The sequence below is a fragment of the Calidris pugnax genome, unplaced genomic scaffold (genome assembly GCF_001431845.1).
Source record: "Calidris pugnax isolate Ruff unplaced genomic scaffold, ASM143184v1 scaffold252, whole genome shotgun sequence".
NCBI lineage: Eukaryota > Metazoa > Chordata > Aves > Charadriiformes > Scolopacidae > Calidris > Calidris pugnax.
Window position 1 is genome coordinate 903,897 of NW_015091118.1, and position 18,514 is coordinate 922,410.

Below are 18,514 nucleotides of genomic sequence, written 5' to 3' on the forward strand. Positions count from 1 at the left end.
TTGTCCTCTTGTGTAACCTTGGGTGAGAGGCTTTATTTTCTAAGCCTCAACCTCCCATGTGGAAAAGGAGGAGCACAACAATTTCCCAATTCATGCTTGTGCTGAGAATATGGCAGTGCTGACTGTTTGAGATGGCTCTGCTCACCTGCGGGAAGGTACCTATAAAAATACCTTAAATAGGTTGTAAATCTGCAAGTTAGACCCAACAAAGCTAGCAAGATGCATTGCCTTTCAGTGACACACTGGATATATACATAGTCCCAGAGTCAGCCCACAAGGCTTGGACAAATTATGGCCAAATCCCATAATTTCCTTGCTTCTCTTTCTGCCTCCTGACTGTGGGATGGGACAGAGGGATCAAAACCTGCAGCCCTGCAGGGAAAGAGCATTACCTCATGGACGCATGAAATTTGAGTTTCTTTTTTCCCAGATTCCACCAGATGGCATCACAGGATCAGTAATGATAGAGATCTGCACTTGGCTAAAACCTTAGGAAAAGCAGTGATAGCGGTATTTTTCTGTTCTCAGTTAATTGACTGGAAATGTTTAAAACTTATCTCAGAAAGCAGGCTGATATTCCCTCATGCTTCTGTGCAGAGACACAAAATGAATCCTATCTGTACCTTGAAGGCAAATTGAAGAATAATGGAAAATGTTCTGTTCCAAATGGTAAAACATTTCAAATAACAAAAAAAAGAATTATAGTGTTACAGTTGTGATAAACTGATTTTTTTCCTTAAAAGGTAGGATTTTTTAAATGCTGGTTTCTTCTGGAAATAATTCATGATGGTCTTGTGCATTGTCACCAAACCAAACATTTTCCTTTTCACTTCTGAATGTCTTTAAAATGTAGTAATCTGTGCATGACCAGTGTATGTTCATCACTATAACAGAATATATCCCTCCCTGTAGTATTGCCCTCTTATTAATATAATGTAAATCTTATCAAATAACATTTTGAATAATAATTGACATCAATATTTGATTTGCTAGGCACTGTGTACATGCAGATTAACTTTTGTCTCAGACGTGTATAACCCAAATTAAACACCTCAGAACATCAAGGGAAGTATTATTTTAATTTTAGAGCAGTGAAAATGAGGTGCCATTATGTTAATTGATTTGTTTAAAATCATCTGAAAAGTCTGGGCCAAGTCTAGACTTAGAGGCTCTTAAACTCTGACCTAACCACAAATTCTCCATCTGTTCGGAAAATGCAGGCTCTGGTACAAATCAAAAGTAACATTCCTTGATGCCATCCTTGCAGTTTAAAATTCTGCTTCTAATGCTAAAGGATAGTTCCTTATCAAAATAGTGATGGGAATCCAGTGTTGTTTAGTCACAATCGTCTGCATGAGAACAAATAATTTCCAAGAGCCATACGCATAAAGCAGCCACACGTAGTGTATACACCCTTGCTGACAAAAATCTTATAAACTTGGGAAAGCAGTACATAGTCAATACATTGTAATTTTTAGGGGAAATTCCTGAGGAAGCAGAAGGAGGAATATGGTCATATACAAACAAAAATTGCCACATCATTTTTTGCCTTACAATCTCAAATCAAAATTATGACAAAACTTACCTACGTATTTTAGGTGTTTTGACCTGTATGCCTCAAAGCACTTCCAGTGCCAAGTGGGCAATTTTATCTATAGGTACAATACCTAAATCACAGAGAGTATAGAAGTTCAGCAGCAAAATTCAGATTTACAATCTACACACAAAAAATAAGTGCATATTGCTCCTTGAATTCCTATAATGACATTGTTTTTGAAACAGTTTTATAATTTTCCATAAGACTGCATCAAGTAAAAAATCTATATAAAAGAGAGAATTAAGGTGAATTTAAGGTGAATTAATAGCCATAAGGATGTAACAGCAAGTATTAGTACTGAATCTTAACTTTTGAAATGACTAAATTTTGTGTCTTTGGACAAGACTAAAGCTCATACTAAGATACTTAAAGGTAGACATCTGCATCTGCTGCCTGGCAGAAAAGGATCTGGGGGTGCTGGTCGACAGTCAGCTGAATATGAGCCAGCAGTGTGCCCAGGTGGCCAAGAAGGCCAACAGCATCCTGGCCTGTATCAGGAACAGCGTGGCCAGCAGGACTAGGGAAGGGATCATTCCCCTGTTCTCGGCACTGGTGAGGCCCCACCTCGAGTTCTGTGTCCAGTTTTGGGCCCCTTGCTACAAAAAAGACATTGAGGTGCTGGAGCGGGTCCAGAGAAAGGCAGCAAATCTGGTGAAGGGTCTGGAGAGTAAGTCTTATGAGGAGAGGCTGAGGGAGCTGGGGGTGTTCAGCCTGGAGCAAAAGGAGGCTGAGGGGAGACCTTATTTCTCTCTAAAACTACCTGAAAGGAGGTTTTAACCAGGTGGTGGTCGGTCTCTTCTCCCAAGTAACAAGTGATAGAGCAAGAGGAAACGGCCTCAAGTTTCACCAGGGGAGGTTTAGATTGGATCTTAGGAAACCTTTTACACTGAAAGGGTTGTCAAGCATTGGAACAGGCTGCCCAGGGAAGTGGTTGAGTCACCATCCCCAGAGGTATATAAAAGATGGGTAGATGTGGTGCTGAGGGACATGGTTTAGTGGTAGCTTGGCAGCGTTAGGTTTACAGTTGGACTTGGTGATCTCAAAGGTCTCTTCCAAGCAAAGTGATTCTACGATTTTATGATTCTATATATACTTGCTGGGTGTCTGGTTGCCATTAAAGTCAATGGAGGCTCAAGAGTGATTCAGCTGGCCGACTCCGAGTTGTGTAGAGCAAGTTGAATTGCTCTGCATGCTTTATTGCCTGTATTGCTCTGGTAACCATTGACTTTAAGCTTAAACACTTACCACGTGTCCATGTCTATATTTAGGTGTCTTAAACTGAATCACACATTTCATATGTGTTCGCTCTTATAACAGATGTTTGGTTTTTCACCTAACATCGTGCTTGCTTCATCACAAAATAATATAAAATAAAATCGTGGACCATAACAGCCGTACCAGTTTTATTTCATTGCCCTGTAGGAATGCTTTAGTACCTTGTGGTTCACAGCAGCAGGATGAAGTGTGGCTGGTAGCCTAAAAGTAGAAGCAAGACAAAAAGGAGGCTGCTTGCTCTGAAGCAAGATTGCTGGTCTCAAGTGACACATCCCACAGGCTACCTTAAGGAAATAAAACAAGTTTCCCGAAGGGTAATTGCTCAACAGCAACAGCAGAAAGAGTCAAAAAAGAACAGACTGCACCGTGAAGGTGCAGGTAGTACTCTTGTGATGCATTTTCCCTACTATCTTATCTGAATCAACCAGGTTCTGTATGATTTTCCTCTTGATCTAGCATAGTACCAGGATATATTCATATATGGGGAAAGATAGTATTATTTTTTTCTCCTGCTACTTTCTGAAAATCAAATAACTATGCATTGGGAAAGGGCTACCAGAGATATTCTGCGGGGTTTCCTGTCACCAGTTCATGACATTACCTATGGTTAGTTTGCAATTCTGTCATCTCAGCAACACACTTCAGTACTGTCTCTGGTCTTTGACACGAGGTTCTCCCTTTTAGAGGGAAAGTGATCTCTTATATTGAGCAGATTTTGTCTTGTGCCTGTGCACTGTCCTGCTGTCGTTTTTTGGTGAGATGTTTGCTTTCCCTTACGAACAGCTTAAACACTTATTTCTGCTTAGTTCCTCCCACACAACTCCTACCCACCTTCTCACTAACATCTGTAGCAAAAATACAATATGCATTTGGAAAAATATAATGTTCTCCAATTTCTACTCCAGAATGCGTGTGTATAGAGCAGGACAGAGTGTAAGGGCTCTGTGCTTATTTATAGCAAATATTTATGCTTATATTTGCTACAGTTACAGTTGCCCTTCAGATTGACTTTGGTGCTGAGAAACTTCCAGCTTTCTAATTTAAAATGGCTTTTTTGGTCATGGTAAAAGCAGTAAAACTGCTTAGGGCAAAGAATGCATTTTGTTACCACTTACAAAACTAAGAAAAATCACAAATACCATTTGGTTTTCCTTCTTAGATTTTTTTTATTTTTTCCAAATTGCTTGGAAAATGTTTGAACCCTCTCTATAGGGCCTGGAGTATTTTCTCCATGGATTATGTTTGTCACTTCTGTAATAGCATTAGGATTATAAAAGATACTCCCTTTGCCTTACAAGACTTATTTGCAGAGGCACTGACCATATCCTTAGGATGCTTCCCTGTGGTGGTCTGGATGATAGATGACTCTGTCCTCTGGCATAGGAGATTCTATCAAATTCTGTGGCCTTTGGCTGCACTTGTCCATAAAGACTCCCTTTGTGTTTTCAACATTAATCCTACTTAGCCAGTAGGAAAAATACAACTATATAAACTTGCCTTGTAGTAATGTGTACAGTATTGTATGTTATATATTGGGAATGTTAACATATAACCAGTGCAGTGACTTAACGAGTAAACGAGTAAATCAACTCTCATGATTGGACTGTTTTAAAGAAGTAGAACTTGTTTGAAAATCAAGGGAGAATATGTTGCTAAACATATCCAAAGGATCAATACTGCATGGTAGGTGATGTATGTGATAGATATGTAAAAATAAAATCTCTGGAGAGAAAGGGAGCTTAGAACACAGTTAATAGGATAACACCAGCTGGAAGGGCAGGTAGATTAAGCTCCTTAGGAGCAAACAGTGGATTCATCTAAATTCAGGCTTTGTTAATATTGAGAAGTGCAGGGCATATAACCCTTTAGGCTCCTTCTATAGCTAAGAGAAAGATGTAGCCTCTTCTACAGTACAATTGGGCTAATGTAGACACATTTAACACGGGCCAGATGACCAATGTACTGTAAAAGTGTGTATTTCTTTTCTCCAACTATCATAGGATCATATAGAATTTGTCATGACCTCCCTTTATTGAAATAGATCCCATCTAAACTGACCAAACATTCATGAATCTTCCTTGTGGGGAACATGGAAAAAGCAAGTATAAATCAGATAATTCCAGATTTTATTCTGACCAGTAAGGAAGAATGGCCTAAAATGGGAAAATGAAACACAACTTGCTCTTGAGTGACCATATAGCGCAGTGGCAAAGTTTATGATTTTGTGCTGGAAGGGAATGAGTAAGTTCAGAAGAATAAGTAATATGAACTTCAGAACCAATCTGCTGTGTATTCACAGCAGATGTGGAAAATCGTGCAGGGATCAAGTTTTAAAGTAACAATTAATTCAGAAGTGGTAGCTCTTGGTACTCAAGAACCTTTTGATGATTTGAAACTCAAGTAATCAACATTGAAGAAGTGGAAGCTGAGTCAACTTACTGTGGTTATAGCAATCTAATTCCTAAAAATATACAAAAGTTAGGTGAAATTTTGGGACAAAGTCAAAGGGGAAGATGTAGAATGGACTGTAACTAACAAGGATTGGAAAAGATCGCAAGAAAATATTTAATGAGAATACAAAGTCAAGCAATAAATTCGCTTCATAAACAGCTGGAAGAAAGGCTACTTAAAAGTGAGACCAAAAGAGTTCAAATGTTTATAGCATTTTTTGCTTTTGTCTTTTTACAAAAAGGAGCCATGATCATCCGGTTAGGGCAACTGTGAAGAAATAAAGAGACAAGTCTTTAAACCAGACAAAGGTACAAACCCACATTAGAACTTAGGCAAATTAGATGTTAAAAAACCAGCTGAAATTCATTGTCAAGTACTTAATGAACTAATCAATGCAGACCATTCAGGATTTTATTCAAGTACTTATGGAGTAGTTGGGAGTATAGAGAAGCTTGCCTAATTTTGAGTGGAAACTCCTGGGAGAAATAATGAATCGATTTGCGGACACTTGGAATGCAACAGAAGGAGGAGTAATAACCCCTATCAGTTTTGCAAAAATAAATTGTGAAGTGTAATTTCCTTCCTGAAAGGACAACAGCCACAGGACTGGAGAAGTGATAGAAGTCATTTTGCAATGAGACAAACTTGCTCCCCCTGTAAGCTGCCCGTCAACATCTGCATACAGTGGCAGATCACAAGCTCCCCCCAAAACTAGAGAAAAACAGAGAAAAGCAAAGATGCTGTCATGGCAGGATCTAATGGGAACATCTGGGTTAATGCAGGCTCAGACATTGCCGCCAACATTGGAAAGTTCTGGGACTTGAGGGTGAGTTAGAAATGGCAGTGGGCCTCTAAAAGTCTTCAACCCTACTTAAGTTTATCTGGGATCATCTGGGTGCACCATCCTCCACCTTTCCAGATGAACTTATTTTCACCTTTTACAATGCATTTAGACATATGTTCAGTACTTGCTGTCATCGTGATGAACCGAAAACATTTCACATGACAAAACTGAATCATCCACACAACTTCCCTGTACAACAAGAGGAGATTTTTAGAGACAGAAAAGGCAACTGGGCACCCAATATATAGAAGCTGGGTAGAAATGCAAATTTATGCTTCTGAAAATCCTCTCTTTTATATATTTAAAGAAATGGCTTATTTTAAAATTTTTTTTTTTCCCTCCCATGAAGCCTTGGAGTTTAGATCCTATGTCAGGAAAGCCCAAGCATCCTCCTTGACCATTGACTTTAATGAAGTACAAACTGTGTCAATGTAAACACTACCATCTGGAAATATCCTTGGAGAAGAGAACTGTAGCTAACTGTTTTTCAGTGTTGTTGGTAAATATACATGATCTGATGGCTGGAAGTTGAACTTAGACATATTCAGCCTTGAAACATGATGCACTTGTTTTGTAGTCAGGGTAACTGGGTTATATTGCTGTAGACTTGTCACTTTGGGACTTCAAAATAAAACAGATGACTTTCTAAAATGCAAGTTTAATGAAGCTTCTAGGGAAAAATTTACCACCTGCGTATGCTGGAATACTATGTACGTTGGTGACTATAGAGCTCCCTTTTGTCTTTTATTGATTTAGGAATCTGTCTTCCAGCTGGATTTCTCTCTCTTCCCCCACCCCCCTCCGCCCCCATCTTTCTGCAATCTATAACATATATTGCAATTGCCTTGATGCAGTAAATGTTTCCTAAATTAACTCTGACATTTCCAAGCACATGATCAGAACCTAATACATTATACTAACAATTCTCATGAATAAGGTATGTCTGTCTTTGCCAAGCAGTGTTAGCTATCAGACCTGTCAGTTACGTGTCATGCAAAGCTAGTAAATTGGCCTAGACTAAAGGCTGTGTGTTTTTGCTGTGGTGAAATCATCAGTTGCCTCTAAAACATTCATTTTACAATTGCCTCAATGAGTAGAAATGATCTGATGCCAGATTGCTTGCTCTTCAGCTCCTAATATTTTAAGGAGGAGTTCACATTCAGTTCAAACATTCTGACTTTGCAGATTTTGATTTAAGACTGTCAAACAAAATTATGTCACATCTGATACACTGAAGATTTGGAGTGAGCGTTACACCCCTCAGTGTAGCCTTATTGTCAGCTGCACAATGAAGGAAAACTAAAAAAAAAAAAATAAATTTGAAGGCCAAACTGCTACCACTGGACAGAATGGCTACATCCCTGAGCTTTATTCATTCAGAGATTTGCCTCAGGCTGGACGTCTGCCTTGTACTTAAACAGCTTAGACTCCAGGCATCATTCTGCTCTACTGCCCAGTAAGTTTTGGGTTCCTAAGTGATTAAAAAAATTATCATATGACACAAGCCGCAAAATAATAGAAATTGGCCATCCATTAAATAGGGTATTCGAGGGATATCTGCAATAATTTGTTGGATGAGATTTTGGAGATCCTTTTGACAAAAAAAATTACCAACACAGATATGCCCTTTCTCTGGACAAGCTAACTACCAGGACAATAACAAAAGCAAAACCACTTAGAGACTACAAGGCCTGTTTCCTTTCCATTGGATTTAAAAAGCATACTTTATTTGAGAGTATGGAGTGTCATCTTTTCAAAGTATGCGTGTCACATAATCCTAATCTGGAGACCCACAAATAAACCATGAAAGTTGTGATTTAGGCAGTTTTAATATCAATATGTGAGCACTGAACGCTTCCTTCCTCTATTGTTGAAGATTCCTGTGAGCTATCATTCAGCCACTGGTACATTGCCCCACAGTCGCTGGGTTAAATTCAGTATAGATTTGCCATGAGGCAAGCCAATGGCATCTCGCTTCTCGCAGGCCATGTTGCCATACTCTGTGGATGTGGAAATAAGGAAAAACCTATCAAGTAGAGATCAAAGCAAGGATTTCAGTTTCTGAATTCGCCATTAACTCAGTGCTCTGGTCAGACAAATCACCAGTGCCCTTCTGCCTCTAAGAAGTCTCTAAAATAGTTCTACATTTTTATTTAGTTCAGTTCCTGAGTACCTATTGCTTGTTGGCTTCAGATGGAATTAAGTTCTTAGCATCTTTGAGTTTTAAGGCACTTGTTAAAATGGAAACCTTTACTTCATTTCAGAAGCAGAGGAATTGCAATAATTATTTCTGCTTATACCATCCTTTGAAATTCAAATGTGAAACAAGAACCCTGCAGCATTATGAGCAAAACTGATCAATGGTAGTTGAGCTATATTCATATACCAGAACGGACAATACCTTTTAGAACTGTCTGGAAACCAAGGTATATAGAATAACTGCTACTATAGGGGGATGCCTAAACAACTCAGGGTGAGAGCTGGAGACAGGGAAATCCAAATGCTGAAAACAGAATTAGGGAGAAAGGATGGATTCAGAAAGGCAGGAAAGTGAATGGAAGTGACAGTCATGTGTAAAATAAAAGCTGTAGGAGGGAGGAGGGACACTCTGATTTCAGTTTGGAGTAGGAAGGTAGCAGGAACACCAAAGGAGAGTGAATGTGTGAAGGCACACTTGGGTTGAAAAGGTGCCGCAGTAAGAGATCCATGAGATTAGGTGGTGGCAGAAATATAAGGGTGAGTGATCGTGCAGGAGAACAGAAGGTAAAATAGCAGTAACTAGATTTGCATTTAAAAGCTAATGATGAACTCTCCATTTTAACAGAAATGAATGTTCTTACTAACTATTGTATTTGATGGATGAGTGTCATAAATAGAATTAATGAAAAATAATGTGTATATTTATTTAAAAATTAGTTAATAAGTATTGGCCTGTGTTATTATCTAGCATGGTACTCGTATATGATATTTTTCATTGGTAATACCAGTTGTTGTAATATGAAAAAACTACATGTGCGCCTCTGTCTAGACTTTGCCATTTTGCAATGAGACAAAATGCCATTGATCACCTCATAGTTGCTAGATCACATCCAGTCCAGGTTGGAAATAAAACTAACTGGTACTTATTTAGTGACTTGAATGAAATAAGTTTCATGTCCATTCAGGCTCCAGTGAGACTATGTGTCCTTTTCAAAAGCTATCATTTATTTCAAACTCAGTTTAAACAAGTTTTGAGGAATTCTGATGGAAGGAAAATGGCTCTTAAGCTGTCACTGCAGTGAACTCTTCAGTGAAATTATTTCAGTTTCAAAGTTTGCCAATCTAGCATCATTCACAAAAGCTAAAATCACATGGGAAGGAGATCTTCTATCAGAGGAATTTCTGTACAGTTTCGATTAAAAAATAAGTCTTTGACTGTGGTTATAGGCTTAACAGGTACCATTTGGAATGATTCATGTGGTCTGGTGAGTCATAAAGCTTGTTGGATCCTACTGCAAAAGGCAGTGTGCGCAAGACACCTCTTCAATAACATAATACTAATTTTCTTCCTGCATCACAGGTGTAGTGCTTTGATACATTTTTGGCTGGTTTAGCTGCCTCCTTAAACTTCCTGGCAGAAGAAGGAGTACTAAATGATGTAGCTTATACCCCCACAGTGGTTCTTGTTTTCCAGAGAGAGAAGAATTTGCCTCTAGAATGGCCAGCTCATCAGAGCATAAACACCAGCTTACTAGAGGCAAAAGTCATAACTCTAAGGTAGCAAGACAAGGAGAATTGAAAAGGTCATTGAAACTGCTGGCCCATAAAAAGAGAGAAGGAGGATGCTGGGCATGGAGAAGAGTAGACATGACATGATATTGTGTTTTCAGTGGAGTTCAGGATGAGAAAACCACTGAACCTGGATGTACCGAACCATGCAGTTTTAACTGATCAAAAGAAAGTGTAGGCACAGAACAGATTAGGAGAAATGAGAAAAGTGAGAGAAAAGCAATAAAGTGAGCCTGAAAATTTAAAAGAATCTAAGCTGGAGAGCGAAGACTCTTTTTCCCCTGTGCATTTTTCCTTTCTTTCTATTTCAAAACCTTTTCTTCTCTAGCAAGGCAAGAACTCTCCCATATCAGCATTTTTCCCCCAAGGTGACGTTTCCGGCGGCTGTCCCCCTGTAGGGTGTCTGGAGGTGTCAGGGTCCTGAGCGTGCTCTACTCCCCACCCATTCCCTCTTGCAGTGCCCTGCAGAGCTCCAGCCTCCAGTGGGACGTGGGCTTTGCTTGGCTGAAAGGTGGCCTGTCTAAGCTGAAAAAGGGCATGGCTCAAGGGCTGTACTTGGAATTCTTGTACTTTTTTGCTGGACTATATCAGTTGTCAGAGGTGTGTGGACCATTGTGTAGAATGATTGTGCCACTCTCTTGTGAGGAAGACCTCCCCCAGATATGTTCAGGACAGATCATCCCCAATGTGTGTTTTTCCAATGTTCCCTGGTCTGCTCGAAGACCGTGCTCCCATCACCTAAGGGTTGATGCTATACGTTCCATTTCTAATGACTAAGCAGGACTGCTGGAGAACATGGCTCAGCTTTCCTTTTCATCTCTTGTCAATGTGCTTGAGAATACTTAAGTTGACATGCAAAGTTAAGGCAGACAAATTGGGTTTTTTTTAATCTTCTCTTAATGCAAACAATGGCAATTCTGGCTGTAAGAGTTGTCTGTATTTAGACTTCTGTTTGCTTTTTCAGAGACCAAAAGCTCTTATTTTATGAGTTCAACAAATAAAAGAATTCAGCCACAACTTGAAAAATCTACTGTATTGTTTGTTCCATGGTAAAAAGGTGCCCTTTCTTCACTATTTAATTTACTGTATAAAAGAACTTTACTATGTCAGTGATGGTTCAAAGAAGAAATGAAAAGCAATTCTTTGTTTTCTCCCCAGAGCAGGGATGTGTTTTTCCTTTCCAGTTCAACAAGATATTCCAAGTGTTGATTTAATCACTGTACAAACACAAAATAAGGTGGCTTAAATAATAAATGGCTAAATAAAACAGATTATTCTGCTAGCCTCTATTTGAATGACCTACATATGAGTCACAGTTAAGCATTCTAACAGAAGACAACCAGACTGTAGTAAGTCTTTAAATGGCACTGTTTAGAATTCAACCAGATTGTGTTAATATGGGCTATTCAAATATTTTAAAGGGAATGTAACTCTTCCAATTTTAGAAGAGTTTGATCTATCCAAAATATGAATCTTATCTTTTATTTGGATTGTGATTCAGTATTAATGAAGTAGATCATGCTTTAGTTCGAGTCAATGAATGCAGAGGCAATTACTGTAATTACTGTGAACTATAGCTGCATCTTTTTCTCCATAACAGTTTAGTTTTGTCTGTAGTATTAAATTATAATCTTCCATTGTGGCACTTCTCTTTGTAAGCTTTCTTACTGCTTTTTACCCCAGCACGCAGAAGAGCCAGACGTCTGTATAAGCTGGAGGCTCTTCTTATTTTCATTATGTCAAATTCATTTTGGAGTTAAGCATCAGAAATTGTGCAGTCAAGTTAATTCTGGGCCAGGGCATCAGGATTGTGCAGTCAAGCTCAGAACAGCAGTACTACTTTGATTATTGTATAATGCTACTTAAAGGAAGTTAGCCCATTTAATAGAGAAAAAAACCAAACAAACCAACTTTGATACGTATTAAACTTTCCTGCACACACTTGCAACTTTTTCTGGTATTTTTTGTTTCTTTTACTGATTATTCTTAACATAAACAATATAAAATTAGTTGAAAGCAGTAACTGAAATCAGATTTAACAATTTGCAGTGTAATCATGTCAGGGAAAAATATCACCGTACACAATTGTTATTGTTTGGACATTGTTTTGGAGGAAGAGGCAGGATACAGTATTATTTGATTTACCCCTTCAGAAAGTCTTGTTCATTTTGGCCTGAGGGTAAGAATGTGATTAAAATGTGCAAATTAATGGTGTCTTTCATCAAGATTGAATGTTTCTACATGAATATGCTGTTTTTCAACTAGAAGGTTTGGAACTTGATTATGTTTGCTTTTAAATATTGGGAAATAATGCCCAGAAATCAAGTTAGCATCTAGTCATCTTGTTCTTTAGAAAGTCAGACTAGGTTATAACTCATTTCTAAATTTAACACCTATTATTCTGCAGTGAGATCCTGTCAGCTATTGGTGAGCAAAATAGCAATGCAGACAGACTTCTACCTACCTATTTGGCAATGATTGTTTGAGTTTATTCTGCAGCTGTTCATCTTCAAGCAGGAAATCACTATTTTGGCAACCTAGTGTAGTCAGGTCTTTTACCTGTGCAGCATTACTTAATCTGTTTTGTCTAGCTCGTTTATCATCTTGATAAAAATTGCAGAAGGTAGAATTGATGTGTTATTTTCTCTCTGACATTTTTCCTTGCTAATTTGATTTTAGCCACTCAGACCTTTAAGTCCTCCTCAAGTGTTCATCCCAGCCTATATTCTAGCAAAAAATGAACTTAATTTCTGAGAAATTCACTCATTATAATGTGTTGCGTTTGTACCTTAGGCAGTCATTTCTTCCAGAATGAGCATGCAAATCCGTATTTTCAATATGTGCTTATCCATCTTGTGATAGTAGTTGATAAAAATAAACGCAAAAGAGTTGCTATTGCTGAGAACTTGGGACTTATGTTTTGGCCTGTTTGTGAAATTGATGACATTGTTCTCTTTTTTCCCCCCACTCTGTATTTCCTTTCTTTTTTTCTTTTTTCTTTTGTTTGCGTGAGAAATCAGAAATGGGTCTCTCTCTTGCTGAGGTTGTTTGCATGTCAAAAGTTTCGTGTTCTTCAGTGAAGTGTTATGAAGTGGAAACCTTTAGAAGTGAGGAGGGAAGTCAAATAAATAAATAAATAAACAAATAAATAAATGAAAGAAATCTCACCTACTTCAGTATAACCAGACAGTAACATTCCTGCTTACAAGCAAGATTCAAATTTCTGGAATAGTTAATAATTATATATACAAATTCTGTCTCTTCCTTGGGATGCTGCTGACAAAATGTTTAACATCACAACTACAAATCAAAAGAGTTCTGAAATTGCCCAGGAATTTTAGGGGTGGTTTCCTACTTTGTTCTGCTTTGCTCCACTGCCACTGCTTATACAGCAAAAAAAAAAAAGATCATTAAGTCAGAGGAACCCCATGGAGAGATCTACATGTGTCAAACAGCCAGAGGTGGTAAAAATGTACCTGGTAGTGACTCCATTGCTGTCACGTACAAGATATGGGGATATTTCTAGGCAATAGGAGGAGAGGTTGCACAAGAAGAAAATGGTAGGTGGGATTTCTCCTCTGGAAGTTCTCCAACCAGCAGTTTTTGTTAGAGATGCTCTATATATCTCCAGGTTGCCATGATGTTACAGGCTGGGCTTGCAGAGTCTGGCTGAAGGAGCAGTTGCCTTGTCTGCAGTATCCTGCAGTGACCTTCAAGCACCACAGAAAATTTATCTTTTAAACCTTATCTATCAAATTAAATTGACTGATGAGGAGATGTAAACTCAGTAGAGCAGGAAACCCACAAAAACATATGCATGGGTAAGCGTAGGATAAATTTGTTCACCAAAGGGTTATCAAGTGTTGGAACAGGCTGCTCAGGGAAGTGGGGGGGTCACCGTCCCTGGAGGTGTTTAAAAGATGGGTAGATTTGGTGCTGAGAGACATGGTTTAGTGATGGTGTCGGCAATGTTTGGAGTTGATGATCTCAAAGGTCCCTTCCAACCATGATTCTATTGACTATGGTGTGCAGTACTAGTGGAGATTCTCATGGCCAGTCATAGGTAACATCCTCTCAGCCTTTTTAATTTTTTACTTTTGCTTTGCACCTGGGCAACCTGATCTTTACATCCATCAGATATTTTAAAAAAAAACAAACACAGAATCACAGAGTCTTCTAGGCTGGAAGGGACCTTCAAGATCATCTTGTCCAACCGCCAACATAACTTTGACAAAAATAGACACCCGCACAACAAACAAAAAGCAACACCATCACTAAACCATATCTCCCAGCACTACATCAACCTGTCTTTTGAACACCTCCAGGGATGGTGCTTCAACCACCTCCTTGGGCAGCCCATTCCAATGTCTGATACTGATAACCCTTTTGGTGAAACAAACAAACAAAACCAAAATAAAAACCACCTCTGTCTTTTTTTCTAATGTTTAACTACTCAGATCTGTTGTTTGTGTTCCTTCTGCAGGTGAATGGCATTGATCTTCGAGGTGCTACCCATGAGCAGGCTGCAGCTGCGCTGAAAGGAGCAGGGCAGACGGTAACAATCATAGCACAATACCAGCCGGAGGGTAAGCAAAATAATAAACTTAAAGACATATGGTAAAAGATAAGTGCTTTAAAGCCAGCCATTTAACAGGATGAGGCTGCTGTAGGTAGTGCTTTTCCCAGCTATCATCAGAAGTCATCTGGAATGAAAATTCAAATGGCAATTCTATCCCTAGGAAGTGGCTATATTTTTGTCACAGACTTTGCTTTTAGAAGTATTTTATGCAACTCTAAGAACGCTCTTTAAATGTGCATATAATAAGACAGTAATCAACACCTAGTTAATCATTTTGTTTTCATTATTGCTTATTTAACATTCTTTTCTATTCTCCTTCTGGAGACAGATAGTGCAAAACACAAGTTAAGAATGAACAGAAATGCCAGGAAGATCTGCAGTTGTTTCAGACAGTCAGATCAGAATTAAACAAAGATAAATGCTTCCTGCCAAATACATACAGCATCACTACATGACTTTTGGATGACGGTGTCCTTGTACCTCCAGGGCAATTAGCCCCAAATAACAAGTACTTAAAAGAGAAAATGACAGCTTTCTAAATAAAAGCATCAACAGGAAATTCAGCAAAATATTTAGACATTTAGGGTGGGATGTATCTCATTCAGCTTCTGGTGTCTAATTTTTATCTTTCCGGGGTTTAAGCTAGTTTCAGTGGGAAGAAGCAGGCATTGATTGATTTTATAAGTCCAGGGTTAAGTGGCAGAACTTCTTCTCATTGCCCATGAGCTATGACCCAAATGACTACCTGAAGTTCCCAAGGAATTCATAAAAGGAGTATCTCGTTCTTATAGGAACTAAAGATGGTTTTCCATCTTTACTTGAATTCAGCAGCGACAGGTGCCTGTGAAGACTTGCTGGCACCCTTTTATCAGTTTTCAGTAAACAGTTCTAGCTCAATTCACAAGCCTTGCTGTGACCTGTCAACACAAGCTGTTGATTCTGCCTGATTGTGCCCAGCCTAGGACACATGTAGATCTCAGGTGAAACAGTACAGCTCTAATAACAGGTTTTTTCAGAGGCACTGGGGAGATAAATTAGTACTGCCAGAGTTTATCCAGCACGATACCTTCTTTTGTTTCTCTGGATCCTGAGAATAGCATGCAAAGATTACAACAGCTGGTATTTTAGTCAAACTTACAATTGTGCTTCAGATCTGGTATCACACATCCGTTTATTGGTTTATCTGCACCTCAGTCACCAAGCAGAATAAATTAGGCCATACTAAGAAATGGGCAGAGGAGGGCAAAATGAAATGGCACATGTATATCTTTAGTTAAATAAACACATTAATATAAAAATGTATGTCATAATCAGAGCTATTTCAAAGAAAATATATTGGAAAGCAATTCCATTACAGATAGTTATCCGCACTGGATTCTGAATAAAGCCATGTTCCCATTAGTTCTGGCAGTCCTGTTTGCTGTCTGGTGATTTTATACTGCAATTATCACCATGGTGTCTGAGTATTGTAGCAATCACTGGCATTTCAGAGTTGTTCTGTGCCACTGTTAATACATGGAAAAATACATCACTTGACAGATATTTCCTATTATATTTGAACCTTTAGTTGAAATGCTTTTCTCCTATATTTTACCAGCTCTGAAATACGTCAAATTCAGTTTTGGTGAACATGCAATTCAAATGATGCTGATAAAATCCATCAGGTATTATATTGCATATTTATTCCATTTTTCCTATAACGCTGCTCCATTCACCACAAACCCTGTTGAGGGCAGACTAGTCCCAACTGAGTGACTTGTCACTGAAGTACAGCCAGTTTTCTGTTTCACCCCAATAATTCAAAAAACAATGAAGACAATGGAGTTGGTAAAGAACAGGGCCCGAAAGTTAGCCTTTTTATAGGAAATTATTGAATTTTTTAAGGTAGTGAGAGCATTCAGTAGTTGTCCAGCATGTGTTCTTACTGCTGAAGTATTTCACTTCAATCTGACGTGCTGGTTAATGCAAACTGCATAAATACAGATGTGAAACAAAGTATTTCTTTCTTAAAAAATCCCTAACAGCAAAAAAAGATGGAACAGTTTTAAAATATTTGTTTAAATTACCTTCAGGGAGAATTATTTAAGGATTTACAGGTCACACAGACAGACAAATGTATTCTATATCAGCATAAATATTTATTTTATTCTAAAGATAATGCACAACTCTTTTTGCCCTTTCCATGTAATTTATACCTGATCCCTAATTTACTGTGTCTTATCTTGATGCATACATTGGAACATAGTCATAAAATACAGTCTTAAAACTGTACAGCTGTACTTCCTTCAGGGCTTCCTCAATTTAAAATGCTTCCCAAACTTGAGAAGTGCGTAAGCAAAGTAGGCTTGTAGCTTGATTTTTCCATTTTCATACTGGAAGCTCTGAGTTGTTACTACAACTTCAGGTTTTTTTGGGAAGATCCAAGAATAGCCACTGCAATATATTAACCAATATCTTTTTTTTTAATCTTTTGAGTTTATTAAGCCTTTAGATGTTGCAAATAAAAACATTCAATGAAACCTTTAGCTATTGATATTTCAAGTATTAAGTGATGATAAGTACTATTCAATACCATAAACCAGCTGATGATAGCAATTTAAATTGTTAGTAGAAAAAGCTTATGTTCCAATAATTTAGTTTTTATTCAATATAAGAAAAGCTTACAGCAAACTGATCTTAGCAATGTCCCCAAAAAGAAGCAATATGCTGTGCTGTGGGAAGAAAATGAGGTGAATACTATAGAAACAGCTTTCAAAGTTTAAATTTTCCTTTCCTTGTTTGAAACAGCCAAAAGTTCACCTAAGCCTCATATGAACTCCCCTCACATTTGCGTGTATAGACTTGGCAGCACGTCTCAAGAGAATGGCAACCCCTGCAAAAAAATCTAGTGCTTGCCATCAACTTGAATATCTTTTCCTCTTGATATCACTTTGTTTTCTCATCCTGTCTGGAATAAACAAATGCAGAGACTCACTCAGATAAAATCAAATAGCAACACAAAAATTTTTGAATGCTGTCAGACTTGTGGTTGGTGATGGTGCTTATCTGAACCACACTGCCTGTCCCTCCGATGAAAGTGGTCTTGGAAATAGGAATAAATTGTGTAAAAGAGCACAGATACAGTGGACAAAGGGAGAATGGAAGATATAAGCAGTGATTTCATGAGAAGGAGCTCAATGGAAATACAAGGGATAACATGAAGAATGGAGAGCGGCTTCTCAGCTCTTCTGCTCTTCGGTCTGTTTTCCTCATTTACACTCACCATCTTTATTTCCCCTCGTCTCTGAGAAATAGAAGAGAAAAAATATGTATGAAAGTCCAAACAGAAATATAAATTCTGTGAACAAAAATATTAAAACATTATTAGAAGCAAGAGGAAAACAAATCACAGAGATTAAAAAATCAGAGCTCAACAGCGGCCATAATTCTGGGCTTTTTGAGTCAGTCCTTACTTTTATTTTAAAAACTGAAAATAACTTGTGTACTGTGTCTTAGGTACACACGTATTGTGTAAATGGAGGTCAAGTAGTGTTAAGCATCATGGTCTCTAGCAATCATTATGGGTGTAGTTCATATGGAGATTCATGCATGTATTCAAAGTACAGTAGCCATTCTGCAGGGTAGAGACATGACTTTTTGCAGTCAGGTGCTGCTCATATCTTCTGCACATGGTTGAAATGAAATTAAAGAGAATTTAAGGACCAAAAGCTACTTAGAACAAAATTAGAAGAGGAACCAATCACTTATATTTAGCTTTGCTCTCCAATTTTTGATATTCTTGGAAGTATTTTAACTCTCCCCTCAGCTTAGCAACTCCTAGATCTCTTTTAAAACACTGTATAAATGTGGAGCTAGTGAGTAGGCCCTTCTCTTCTGCAAAATAAAAACCTGAGCCTGGAAAATATTCTTAACATGGAACAGTGTATCCTTATTAAACAAGTAATTAGATATTAAAATGGCAATGTATACCACATAGAGAAACACTTTTTACACTTCTAGG

General features: G+C 38.1%; 1 protein-coding gene across 26 annotated transcripts in view; it reads left to right on the forward strand.

Annotated features, from left to right (window-relative positions):
* DLG2 (discs, large homolog 2 (Drosophila)) overlaps positions 1-18,514 on the forward strand; it is a 1,063,278-nt gene that overhangs the window by 833,574 nt on the left and 211,190 nt on the right. For all 26 annotated transcript variants that reach the window (XM_014958284.1, XM_014958304.1, XM_014958277.1 and 23 more), the window contains one exon: positions 14,419-14,521. In XM_014958284.1, the coding sequence (XP_014813770.1) occupies positions 14,419-14,521 (103 nt within the window). The remainder of the gene's footprint in view (positions 1-14,418; positions 14,522-18,514) is intronic.